The sequence below is a fragment of the Oncorhynchus keta genome, chromosome 18 (genome assembly GCF_023373465.1).
Source record: "Oncorhynchus keta strain PuntledgeMale-10-30-2019 chromosome 18, Oket_V2, whole genome shotgun sequence".
NCBI lineage: Eukaryota > Metazoa > Chordata > Actinopteri > Salmoniformes > Salmonidae > Oncorhynchus > Oncorhynchus keta.
The window spans coordinates 31,927,834-31,941,623 of record NC_068438.1 but is presented as its reverse complement, the minus strand read 5'-3'; the positions used below and the strand labels follow the sequence as shown (position 1 = coordinate 31,941,623).

The following is a 13,790-nucleotide window of genomic DNA, read 5'->3' as shown; positions in this document are numbered from 1 at the left end:
CATAAAACATGTTTTATTGTCCCATACACTGGATAGGTAACGGAAACTAACTCCCTCTTGTACATTGCCTTGGTCTGTACATTTGACCTTATTTTAGCGCCCCAAAAACGTAATACTTCCAGATCAACTGTAATGTCAATACCATTGTAAAGCACAATTTTTCCCCTTTCCAACAAAATCCATGACGAGACCATCACGCTGCCCGTTTCTGCATGACTCAAGAAGACAATGAGCTCTGTCAGGTCTTTAAAAAATGGCGGGTGGGGAAGTGAAACTAATGCGTGATAGTGTGAAGGAGATGTCATTCACTCGATCTGTCCAACCTATCACCTTATCGCCTCTAAAATGTAAATAAAACACTATAAAGAGTTTGTATTTGATGGTTTTTGAATTTGAATCGGGTTTTTAGGGCGGTGCTAAAGTGATCTTCAGAAGTAAAAAGTGGCTTTTGAGAGTCATGATCGTTTGCAGAGGTGACGCAGAAAATGGCTAGGAGGCCTCCCGGGTGGCGCAGTGGTTAAGGGCGCTGTACTGCAGCGCCAGCTGTGCCATCAGAGTCCCTGGGTTCGCGCCCAGGCTCTGACGTAACCGGCCGCGACCGGGAGGTCCGTGGGGCTACGCACAATTGGCCTAGGGTTAGGGAGGGCTTGGTTGGTAGGGATGTTCTTGTCTCATCGCGCACCAGCGACTCCTGTGGCGGGCTGGGTGCAGTGCGCGCTAGCCAGGTGCACGGTGTTTCCTCCGACACATTGGTGCGGCTGGCTTCCTGGTTGGATACGCACTGTGTTAAGAAGCAGTGCGGCTTGGTTGGGTTGTGTATCGGAGGACGCATGACTTTCAAACTTCGTCTCTCCCGAGCCCGTACGGGAGTTGTAGCGATGAGACAAGATAGTAGCTACTACAACAATTGGATACCACGAAATTTGGGAGAAAAAGGGGTACAAATTCAGCAAAAAAAATAATAATTCCCCCCCCTCAATGTCAATTTCTTGTTTTTAAACGATGAGAGAAGTTACACCTGGTGTAAGATTGTAAGACAGAAATAGTTGCTTTATTGGTGCTGTACGTTATGGCACGTCACGATGTAACGGAGGGTCAGTTTTTTCAACTTTTTTCCAATACTATAGAGCAATTACCATGTCGATCAACGCTTTAGTAGAAACGTAGTTCACACCCCAGATTTTGAAGTCAACACAGTCGCTACAGTCCCATTAGTTTTCTTTGCAGCCTCATTTGTACAGATTTCACGTTACAGTGAAATGTGTTGTTTTATAGAGTCAGCCATAGTAGTACAGTATCCCTGGAGAAAAGTAGGGTTAACTGTCTTGCTCAAGGGCACATAGACATATTTTGATTGATACGGTCATGGTTAACTAGATAAAGAGGATAAAGCGTCAGGGTTAGAGGATAGAGAGGATAAAGTGTCAGGGTTAGAGGATAGAGAGGATAAAGTGTCAGGGTTAGAGGATAGAGAGGATAAAGCGTCAGGGTTAGAGGATAGAGAGGATAAAGCTTCAGGGTTAGAGGATAGAGAGGACAAAGGGTCAGGGTTAGAGGATAGAGAGGATAAAGCGTCAGGGTTAGAGGATAGAGAGGATAAAGGGTCAGGGTTAGAGTATAGAGAGGATAAAGGGTCAGGGTTAGAGTATAGAGAGGATAAAGGGTCAGGGTTAGAGGATAGAGAGGATAAAGGGTCATGGTTAGAGGATAGAGAGGATAAAGGGTCAGGGTTAGAGGATAGAGAGGATAAAGGGTCAGGGTTAGAGGATAGAGAGGATAAAGAGTCATGGTTAGAGGATAGAGAGGATAAAGGGTCAGGGTTAGAGGATAGAGAGGATAAAGCGTCAGGGTTAGAGGATGAAGAGGATAAAGGGTCAGGGTTAGAGAGGATAAATGGTCAGGGTTAGAGGATAGAGAGGATAAAGAGTCATGGTTAGAGGATAGAGAGGATAAAGGGTCAGGGTTAGGGGATAGAGAGGATAAAGGGTCAGGGTTAGAGGATAGAGAGGATAAAGGGTCAGGGTTAGAGGATAGAGAGGATAAAGGGTCAGGGTTAGAGGATAGAGAGGATAAAGGGTCATGGTTGGAGGATAGAGAGGATAAAGGGTCAGGGTTAGAGGATAGAGAGGATAAAGCGTCAGGGTTAGAGGATAGAGAGGATAAAGGTTCATGGTTAGTTGGAGGATAGAGGCTCATGGTTAGGGGATAGAGGGGATAAAGGGTCAGGGTTAGAGGATAGAGAGGATAAAGGGTCAGGGTTAGAGGATAAAGGGTTAGAGGATAGAGATGATAAAGGGTCAGGGTTAGAGGATAGAGAGGATAAAGGGTCAGGGTTAGAGGATAGAGAGGATAAAGTGTCATGTTTAGAGGATCGAGAGGATTAAGGGTCATGGTTAGTTGGAGGGTAGAGGATCATGGTTGGAAGATAGAGTGGATAAAGGGTCAGGGTTAGAGGATAAAGTGTCATGGTTAGAGGATAGAGAGGATAAAGGGTCAGGGTTAGACGATAGAGAGGATAAAGAGTCATGGTTAGTTGGAGGATAGAGGATCATGGCTAGGGGATAGAGAGGATAAAGGGTCATGGTTGGAGGATAGAGAGGATAAAGGGTCATGGTTGGAGGATAGAGAGGATAAAGGGTCATGGTTGGAGGATCCGGGTCCTTCTGTAGCTCAGTTGGTAGAGCATGGCGCTTGTAACGCCAGGGTTCGATCCCCGGGACCACCCATACGTAGAATGTATGCACACATGACTGTAAGTCGCTTTGGATAAAAGCGTCTGCTAAATGGCATATATTATATTATTATTAGGATAGAGAGGATAAAGGGTCATGGTCGGAGGGTAGAGAGGATAACGAGTCATGGTTAGTTAGAGGATAGAGGATCATGGCTAGGGGATAGAGAGGATAAACGGTCAGGGTTAGAGGATAGAGAGGATAAAGAGTCATGGTTAGTCGGAGGATAGAGGATCATGGCTAGGGGATAGAGAGGATAAAGGGTCAGCGTTAGAGGATAGAGAGGATAAAGGGTCAGGGTTAGAGGATAGAGAGGATAAAGGGTCAGGGTTAGAGGATAGAGAGGATAAAGGGTCATGGTTGGAGGGTAGAGAGGATAAAGGGTCAGGGTTAGAGGATAGAGAGGATAAAGGTTCATGGTTAGTTGGAGGATAGAGGATCATGGTTAGGGGATAGAGAGGATAAAGGGTCAGGGTTAGAGGATAGAGAGGATAAAGGGTCAGAGGATAGAGAGCCATGGTAAAAATGTTTTATCGAAATCGAAAAACTATGATTATTTTTTAAATAGTTGAACCGAAACCAAACCTTGAGTCTTCTGCACAGGCCAGAAGACTCAATGCCACTGTGGTCTCGAAGAACATCTGACTGCTTAAATGGTTGGTCTCTCAGTCAGTCAGGACAGTACTATAGTCTTTATTCAAACCATGCACTCTCACAAACTCATGACAGCAACACTTCATATCAATAAGGATTGGAGTTACTTGTATCACATACTACTTCAAGGTTATCTGTAAACCAAGAATGTATTTTATTATAAATCATCACTATTACTACCGTAACTAGCCTTACTATGACAGCTACAACCACTACTACTTCTATGTTGATGGTGATAGTGATGGTGGTGATGATGAGGATGTTGTTGATGGTGATGATGGGGTTGATGGTGATGGTATTGATGATGATGGTGGTGATGATGGTGATGATGATGATGAATGTGTGGTGCTCTCCCCTCCCAGGACACAGCCCTGTGGACTACAAGCTGCTGTCTGTCCAGGTGATGATTCGCCATGGCGACCGTTACCCCCTTTACGCCATCCCCAAAACCAAGCGGCCTGCCATCGACTGCACCCTGTCCCCAAAGAGGTGAGAGCTATGCCCACTGACTGAACATCCAATGATGATGCAACAAATAGTCTCTCGTTTCCTATTATTCATTCATTAAGGCCTTCTGTTAAATAAAGGTGTCCTCCTGAATGAACTGGAGGCTACTGTAAATGTTAGCTATTCCCTCCAGCTCCACAGTTTCCATTACATCATTTGATCATTAGATAATTACATCATTAGAGCATTAGAGCATTAGAGCATTAGATTAGATCAAATGCAGTTTTGACTGCAGCCAGAAAATGATACCACTTTGTCTTGTGAAATTACCCCCCCCCGTCTTTTGAAGAGTTTCTGGTTAGCATGTCGGTGGAAAACTTAAGCAATAATTGCTATGAAGAAGTCGGGAATGTGAGAAGAGAAAACAAGCTGTTGTTGTTAGTCAAAGTGATTAGCCATGGTTATGCAGTGTGTGATGTGAAGCTACAAGATGTTCAGTCTGACTGTGTTAGATGTAGTGCTCCCTCCGGGGTTAGAGCTGAGATGTTTCCTATGTAATTATCAAGAGTGTCAGGGAGGTGCATGTCCTGCCTGGGGCCACAGGTTCACTTTCAATGGCACCTAGGAGCATCAGAGTGATCCTACTACACGTTGAGCTCTAACACAGAGACATTCCTTATTTCAAAGTGTGACAATGTTGACTGTCCAACAGTCATTCTGTCTCCACTTGACTTTTATCACTCTCATTTTCTCCCACTTGTTTTCCCTCCAGACTGTCACTGTGGTGTTGTGTTTGCTGTTCTGCTGCCACTCTCTGGTGCAGATGGATGCACACACACACACACACACACACACACACACACACACACACACACACACACACACACACACACACACACACACACACACACACACACACACACACACACACACACACACACACACACACACACACACACACACACACAAGGTTTTGCTGCCTCTTATCTTACTTGATTTGAAAAACACGTTTTCCCATGCTGCTGTGAAGAAGCAATACTGTCTCTGTCAGAAATACTCTCCACTGAGAAATTACTTAGCACATGATGTGTGGAGTATTTCTGACAAACATTTTGATATCCTCTCTCTTTTTCATGTTCTCATCTTCCCATATCATTTTCTATCTCTGTGTACAACTGTATTTTATTCTGTGTTCACCTCCCCCCCTCATTCATCTGTCATCCTATCTCATCCCACTGCTCTGCTCTGCCTCTCATCATGCAGATGGCAGTTTCTGATAACATATTATTTATAGAGAGGGAAGTCATTGCTGTGGCTCTTGCTGCACATTCTCAAAAGCAAAGATCAGGGTAGGAAGTGCTCTTTCAGATCTGGCTTCCCTCAGTCAAAAGTGTGTGTGAAAAGAGTGTGTGTGAGAGAGATTGTTTGTGTGTGTGAGGGCACTTGGGTTCTATCTACTTTGATTGGCACAACAGAGTGATCCCCGGTGACTTCATTCTAAACAGATGGCTGATAAATTCCTCCCCAATCCTCTTTTTGGGATATCTTGGTGTATGGCCATTTGCAAATTCAACATGGGCATTTCATTCTGAGCTGATGGGTCTTGCAGAGGAAGAGTCAGTAATCTGAGTCATCTGTGGCCACTGGGCCTGGCCTTCACAGAGCTGACAGGACTGGTGAATGTCTGCTATGAATCTTCACTAATGTTTGGCATGTCACAATAAGGCACAACCCAAATCACAGGAGGTTGGTGGCACCTTATTTGGGCTCGTTGTAATGACTGGAGTGGAATCAGTGGAATGGTATGAAATATATCAAACAAGGTTTCCATGTGTTTGATGCCATTCCATTTACTCTGTTCCAGCCATTATTATGAGCCATCCTCCCCTCAGCAGCCACCTGTGACTCAAACCCCCATGAGCGCTCGTGCATTCTGAGTTTGTGTCTGTACTCGCGCTCTCTCTCTCTGCCTTTCTGTCTTTCCCTCTTTCCCCCAGTGCACCTCTCTCTCTGACCAGTATTCAATGCCATCTGGCTCTCAGCACCAACATTCCACTCCAAGTTAGAGCTGAAAGGAGCGAGGGAGGAGAGAGAGAGAAATGGATAGATGCAAGGCGACACAGCCAAGCGGAGAGAGTGGGAAGGATTCATGGAGAGAAAACAAGAGTGTGAGACAGAGAGAGAGTGAGGGATGAAGGTAGACTTGGGGATGTTGAACTGTGGACCTCCTGAGAGAAGATCTTTGTTTTGCTGGAGCTGCAATAAATCAAATCTAATTTTATTGGTCACATACACATGGTTAGCAGATGTTAATGTGAGTGTAGTGAAATGCTTGTGCTTCTAGTTCCGACAGTGCAGTAATATCTAACAATTCCCCAACAACTGCCTAATACACACAAATCTAAAGGGAGGAATACGAATTTGTACATATAAACTACCGTTCAAAAGTTTGGGGTCACATATCCTTGTTTTTTAAAGAAAAGCTAAAATGTTTGTCCATTAAAATAAAATAGATCAGAAATACAGTGTAGACATTGTTAATGTTGTAAATGACTGACTATTGTAGCTGGAAACGGCTGATTCTTAATAGAATATCTACATACTGTAGGTGTACAGAGGCCCATTATTAGCAACCATCACTCCTGTGTTCCAATGGCACGCTTTGTTAGCTAATCCAAGATTATGATTTTAAAATGCTAATTGATCATTAAAAACAACTTTTGCAATTATGTTATCACAGCTGAAAACTGATGTTCTTATTAAATAAGCAATAAAACTGGTCTTTAGACTAGTTGAGTATCTGGAGCATCAGCATTTGTGGGTTTGATTACAGGCTCAAATTAGCCAGAAACAAAGAACTTTCTTCAGAAACTCATCAGTCTATTCTTGTTCTGAGAAATGAAGGTGATTCTTGGAGAGCTGTAGCGCCGAGCTGGCACAGGACGTGCAGGGCTAGGGAGGTGCACAGGAGGCCTGGTGCGTGGGGCTGGCACAGTCTTCACCAGACGGCTAGCACGCACCTCAGGGCGAGTATGGAGAGCTGACTCAGGTGACATCAAATCCCGGACACGCTCCGTCGGGCGGATGTCGTGCCTCATGCACCAACACAGCAACTCCCTCATAACTCTCTCCTCCAATCTCCCCATGAACTCCTTCACTGTCTCTGCTTCGCTCCCTTCGCTCACCTCCAATTCCACCCCGACTGGCTCTGGTTCCATCCTCGGCTCCTCATGGCTCAGGTCTGAATCCTGACTCTGCCACACTCCCCGTGTGCCCCCCCAATTTTTTGAGGGGCTGCCTCTCGGGCTTCCTTGCCAGCCGTGCCAACTCCTCATAGTGTTTCCGCTCAGCCTTAGCTGCCTCCAGTTCCTCCTGTGGACGGCGATACTCCCCAGCCTGTGCCCAGGGTCCCTTGCCTTCCAGTATCTCCTCCCATGTCCATTTCTCCAGATAGCGCTGCTCCTCCTTACCATGCTGCTTGGTCCTTTGGTGGTGGGTAGTTCTGTAACGGCCGTTGGTGGAAGAAGGTGAGGACCAATGCGCAGCGTGGTACGTGTTCGTCATTTTAATGGTAAAGCTGAACTCTAAACAACAAACGAACAACCGAAACAGCTCCGTCAGGTGCAAAACACACTAAACAGAAAATAACTACCCACACCACACAGGTGGGAAAAGGCTCCCTAAGTATGCTTCTCAATCAGAGACAACGATAGACAGCTGCCTCTGATTGAGAACCACACCCGGCCAAACACCAAAGGAAAACAAAACATATAAATTGTACATAGAATGCCCACCCTAGTCTCACCCTGACCTAACCAAAATAGAGAATAAAAGCCTATCTATGGCCAGGGCGTAACACTCTATGTAGGCAGCAGCCTCTCTGAGTTAGTGATTGCTGTTTAGCAGTCTGATGGCCTTCAACAGTATGTTATATTTCACAAACTGTTTTTCAGTCTGTGTGGGTGGACCATTTCAGTTTGTCTCTGATGTGTACTCCGAGTAACTTAAAACTTTCCACCTTCTCCACTACTGTCCCTTCAATGTGGATAGGAGGGTGCTTCCTCTGCTGTTTCCTGAAGTCCACGATCATCTCCTTTGTTTTGTTGACGTTGAGTGAGAGGTTGTTTTCCTGACACCACACTCCGAGTGCCCTCAATAGATACAGCAGACGTGTGTTTGAGCAGGCTGTTTTGTCTCTGGGTGTGTGTGTGGATTATGTGTGTGTGCTTGGGAGAGAGAGATTTACATTTATAAAGGTCTTATTTATAAGGGTCTACAATCTGGGTCTGTTTTTATTTTGACCAGTGTGTAATTATGGGGATCTATTCTGCACTAGCATATGGGTTATAGGCAGGATCCTAGGGGACTGTTCGAGTGTGTGTCTGCATGTAATTCCCCATAGCTGGCATGAGCATGCCAAGTCAACCCACTGTCTCTGTCTGTCTGCGGTCTCTCCAGCTGGAAACTATTCCCCCTCTTTAGCCTGTCTCTCTCTCTCTCTCTCTCTCTCTCTCTCTCTCTCTCTCTCTCTCTCTCTCTCTCTCTCTCTCTCTCTCTCTCTCTCTCGTCAATAGAATAGAAGAATGTTAAATCTAACACCAGCATAATGCAACATTATTTAGAGACTGGACCCACCTGGCAAACGTTGGTTACAGACTGGAGCTGCCTGGCAAACGTTGGTTAGAGACTGGAGCTGCCTGGCAAATGTTATTTAGAGACTGGAGCTGCCTGGCAAACGTTAGTTAGAGACTGGAGCTGCCTGGCAAACGTTGGTTAGAGACTGGAGCTGCCTGGCAAACGTTGGTTAGAGACTGGAGCTGCCTGGCAAACGTTGGTTAGAGACTGGAACTGCCTGGCAAACGTTGGTTAGAGACTGGAGCTGCCTGGCAAACGTTAGTTAGAGACTGGAGCTGCCTGGCAAACGTTAGTTAGAGACTGGAGCTGCCTGGCAAACGTTAGTTAGAGACTGGAGCTGCCTGCCAAACGTTAGTTAGAGACTGGAGCTGCCTGGCAAACGTTGGTTAGAGACTGGAGCTGCCTGGCAAACGTTGGTTAGAGACTGGAGCTGCCTGGCAAACGTTGGTTAGAGACTGGAACTGCCTGGCAAACGTTGGTTAGAGACTGGAGCTGCCTGGCAAACGTTAGTTAGAGACTGGAGCTGCCTGGCAAACGTTAGTTAGAGACTGGAGCTGCCTGGCAAACGTTAGTTAGAGACTGGAGCTGCCTGCCAAACGTTAGTTAGAGACTGGAGCTGCCTGGCAAACGTTGGTTAGAGACTGGAGCTGCCTGGCAAACGTTGGTTAGAGACTGGAGCTGCCTGGCAAATGTTGGTTAGAGACTGGAGCTGCCTGGCAAACATTGGTTAGATACTGGAGCTGCCTGGCAAACGTTGGTTAGAGACTGGAGCTGCCTGGCAAACGTTGGTTAGAGACTGGAGCTGCCTGGCAAACGTTAGTTAGAGACTGGAGCTGCCTGGCAAACGTTAGTTAGAGACTGGAGCTGCCTGGCAAACGTTGGTTAGAGACTGGAGCTGCCTGGCAAACGTTGGTTAGAGACTGGAGCTGCCCGGCAAACGTTGGTTAGAGACTGGAGCTGCCTGGCAAATGTTAGTTAGAGACTGGAGCTGCCTGGCAAACGGTGTGTGTGTGCGTGCTCGTGTATGTGTGCGTGCTCGTGTATGTGTGTGTGTGCGTGCTCGTGTATGTGTTTGTGTGCGTGCTCGTGTATGTGTGTGTGTGCGTGCTCGTGTATGTGTGTGTGTGCGTGCTCATGTATGTGTGTGTTTGCGTGCTCATGTATGTGTGTGTGTGCGTGCTCGTGTATGTGTGTGTGTGCGTGCTCATGTATGTGTGTGTGTGCGTGCTCGTGTATGTGTGTGTGTGCATGCTCGTGTATGTGTGTGTGTGTGCGTGTATGTGTGTGTGTGCGTGCTCATGTATGTGTGTGTGTGCGTGTATGTGTGTGTGTGCGTGCTCGTGTATGTGTGTGTGCGTGCTCGTGTATGTGTGTGTGTGCGTGCTCATGTATGTGTGTGTGTGCTCGTGTATGTGTGTGTGTGCGTGCTCGTGTATGTGTGTGTGTGCGTGCTCGTGTATGTGTGTGTGTGTGCGTGCTCGTGTATGTGTGTGTGTGCGTGCTTGTGTATGTGTGTGTGTGCGTGCTCGTGTATGTGTGTGTGTGTGCGTGCTCGTGTATGTGTGTGTGTGCGTGCTCGTGTGTGTGTGCGTGCTCATGTATGTGTGTGCGTGCTCGTGTATGTGTGTGTGTGTGCGTGCTCGTGTATGTGTGTGTGTGCGTGCTCGTGTATGTGTGTGTGTGCGTGCTCATGTATGTGTGTGTGTGCGTGCTCGTGTATGTGTGTGTGTGCGTGCTCATGTATGTGTGTGTGTGCGTGCTCGTGTGTACCGTTGAACCTGCCACCCCATCAATAATGTTTAATCTGTAAAACTATGGTGAGGTTGAGCTGCAGCTCACAGATTTGATATATTAGACTGTAATCCTCTATCATCTCTAATCGTTTAGATCTTTGACTGATCATCCCCTGCCCTGACTGTATACTGACCTCACTGTGAGGTAAAGATGATGCTCTTGTCTCTGTAGCCATGTCCCTGCTGATTGTGTTTATATAGCCCTCATACTCTATCTACCGCACATCGAACTAGGCTCAGTCAGTGTTGTGTTAGACAGCTCCCTGGTGGTAGAGACATAACAGTGCAAGACTGCATACTACTTTAATTCTAGTTTTCACCTCATACAAAGGGTTCTTTCCTTCCACATGTCACATATTAATCATGTCACTTAACACCCCCCCCCCCTCCCCTCTGTTTCATCTCTCTCCTCCTTCCAGGAAGCCCTCCCACCCCCAGCTAAAATCTTTCATTGGCCACATGGCCCAGGGGGGGCATGGCCGCTGGGAGGGGACTCTTAGCTCGTTGCCCCGTCTCCCTAACCACAGCGCTTGTGAGATGGGCGAGCTCACTCAGACAGGTAACCAACCAATCAATCACATTAAAGATATGTAAAGAATCACCCGAACAGGCTGGTTTTATACCTGAAATGTGCAACCAATCTCTGTCTTTCCCTCTTTAGGTGTAGTGCAGCATTTACGCAATGGCCAGCTCCTTCGGCAAGCCTACAAGCGCCACAAACTCCTCCCGCCCGATTGGTCGACCAAGCAAGTGTGGGTGGAGACTACGGGCAGGAGCCGCACCCTCCAGAGCGGGATGGCTCTTCTGTATGGGTTCCTGCCAGACTTTGACTGGAGCCTTCTGACAGTCCACCACCAGTGGAGCACGTTGTTCTGTGGTTCAGCCTGCGACTGTCCTGCCAGGAATCCCTATCTGGAGGAGGAGCAGAGGAGACAGTACCGCCTCAGAGCGGCAGACACTGAACTGGAGAGGACCTACGCAGACATGGCCCGTACGCTAGGTCTGCCCCCGCGCCAGCTCAGAGCTGCCAACCCTATAGACTCTCTGCTGTGCCACCTGTGCCACGGCCTGTCCTTCCCCTGTGTGTCAGCAGGGAGTGCTCTCGGCAGTGGGGGCTGTCTGACTCTGGCCCAGTTCGCTGTGATCCGGAGGCAGCAGTTAGAGGACGAGGTGGACAGGAGGAGGGTGGGACTGTATCGCCGCTACGCCGTGCTCGCCATGCACCCCTACCTCAACCGCACCGCCAACAGGTTGGAGCGCGTCGCCAAGGCCTACGCTCCGGGCCGAAAACCCCGCGCTGGAGAGGAGGTGTTCACCCTGTCCTCGGCTCACGACGTCACCGTGGCGCCGTTACTAAGCGCCCTGGGCTTGGAGGAGGCATTGTTCCCGAGGTTTGCAGCAAGGGTTGTGTTTGAGCTGTGGAAGAGTCCGCACGCAACGCAGGGACCACGTAAGGGGCAACGACAGAGTCAGAATAAGGCTTCTGGGGTGAAAGGGGAGAGGTCAAAAGGTGGTAACATGTTTGTGAGGGTTCTGTACAACGGAGAGGACGTAACATTCCATACCACTTTCTGTCGCTCACATGACCGCCATGCCACACAACCGCTATGCCCCCTGGGTAACTTCCTGTCTTTCGTCAGGAAAGACATGTTCGGTGTCCTCAACGCCACATCCTACCATGACGCCTGCTACCGACGGACAGGCTGACTGACAGAGGGATGGAGAGAGAAAAGGAGGAGAGGAAGGGAATCATTTAGCTGATTTTGTAATTTGTTAATAGCTCTTTTCCCACTTTGATGGTCTATTGAATTATTTGAATGTCTTAAAACTTTGACATTTTTCTAAAGTCAAAAAACATTCCTAGAAAGCATAGATACTGATCATACATGTCATGCACACAAACACACTGCAAGAATACACATTTTCACCAACAAATTCCTATACACTATATACACACTCTTCATGCCTTCTTGATCAGATATATTTGTCAATGAAGTTGGACTTCTAAACTGACAGCCTTGTGGTGTTGACAATCACACCGGGATACTTAACCTGCAAATATACACATTTGAACGTTGACCTTTCTACCATTTTTAAGTTTTTGAAATGTTTGTAAGGGAAAGACATTCTGGGGTGAAAGTTAAGTACTCAAACACTTTATTCGCACATTTCAACTGGGAATGTTGAGATTCCGCTTTTCCCAAATTCCTGCATAGAAAAGAGGAACATTGAAACTGGAAACACGAATGCTGGATTAGTTCATATAAAATGTTGAAACTGCCAATTATAATTTGTCTCGATATTGTTCTTACATTTTGCTTAAAATGGTGCTGGAGACCAATAGAATTAGGGTATTTTTTTCTGTATAATTAATTCATTTGAGTTTACTGCTAAAAAAAGAACTCAGCCACATACTGTACTTTCAGGCTGATTTCAATGTTAAGAATTAAGTCATCCCAACAATTTACACTCAATGTTTACTCAATAATGAAAGTATTCCACACCTTAGTAAAGGCTAGTTTTTATGGTACTTAGATTTCACTGCTGCTGTAAGATGGTAAGAACAGTTGTCATCAGTAAATTGTACATTTTTCCACTACATGAAGGAAACCATTTTTCCACGACATGTAGGAAACCATTTTTCCACGACATGTAGGAAACCATTTTTCCACTACATGAAGGAAACCATTTTTCCACTACATGAAGGAAACCATTTTTCCACGACATGTAGGATTACCATTTTTCCACGACATGTAGGAAACCATTTTTCCACGACATGTAGGAAACCATTTTTCCACGACATGAAGGAAACCATTTTTCCACTACATGAAGGAAACCATTTTTCCACTACATGAAGGAAACCATTTTTCCACGACATGTAGGAAACCATTTTTCCACGACATGTAGGAAACCATTTTTCCACTACATGAAGGAAACCATTTTTCCACGACATGTAGGAAACCATTTTTCCACGACATGAAGGAAACCATTTTTCCACTACATGAAGGAAACCATTTTTCCACGACATGAAGGAAACCATTTTTCCACTACATGAAGGAAACCATTTTTCCACGACATGAAGGAAACCATTTTTCCACGACATGAAGGAAACCATTTTTCCACGACATGAAGGAAACCATTTTTCAGTTGGGACTATTTTTATTAATGATGTTCATAATTTTGAATAATTACAATTTTTACTGTAAAGCACATTACACAGTCTGCAAAGAAGTAATAAAACTTGTTTCCTCACAAATGTCTCTGTATTGTGTGAAAACGTATGAGCTAACTTATTACTGTTCTGAATTCCCCAAGTCTCAGACTAGACGTAATATAGGAAACATAAATCCAGGACAATCAAATGAGTATGATATGTTATGTTTGAAATGGAAACATAAGATAGAAGGTTACTTAGGCTAAAACAAAAGGTGCTTGGTTGGGATGGATGGGCGTATAACAAAAAAGTCCTGCAGGAATTCAACCTTTTGTGAAGGAATTGTGTAGGTTTCCTGCAGGAATCCTGTAGGCT

General features: G+C 46.1%; 1 protein-coding gene across 2 annotated transcripts in view; it reads left to right on the top strand.

The window, feature by feature from the left end:
- The window catches only part of LOC118396888 (2-phosphoxylose phosphatase 1-like), a 42,451-nt gene extending 28,934 nt beyond the window's left edge, over positions 1-13,517 (top strand). For both annotated transcript variants that reach the window (XM_052467904.1, XM_052467905.1), the window contains 3 exons: positions 3,749-3,875; positions 10,681-10,820; positions 10,923-13,517. In XM_052467904.1, the coding sequence (XP_052323864.1) occupies positions 3,749-3,875; positions 10,681-10,820; positions 10,923-11,968 (1,313 nt within the window). In that variant the 3' untranslated portion in view covers positions 11,969-13,517. The remainder of the gene's footprint in view (positions 1-3,748; positions 3,876-10,680; positions 10,821-10,922) is intronic.
- Positions 13,518-13,790: the final 273 nt, after the last annotated feature.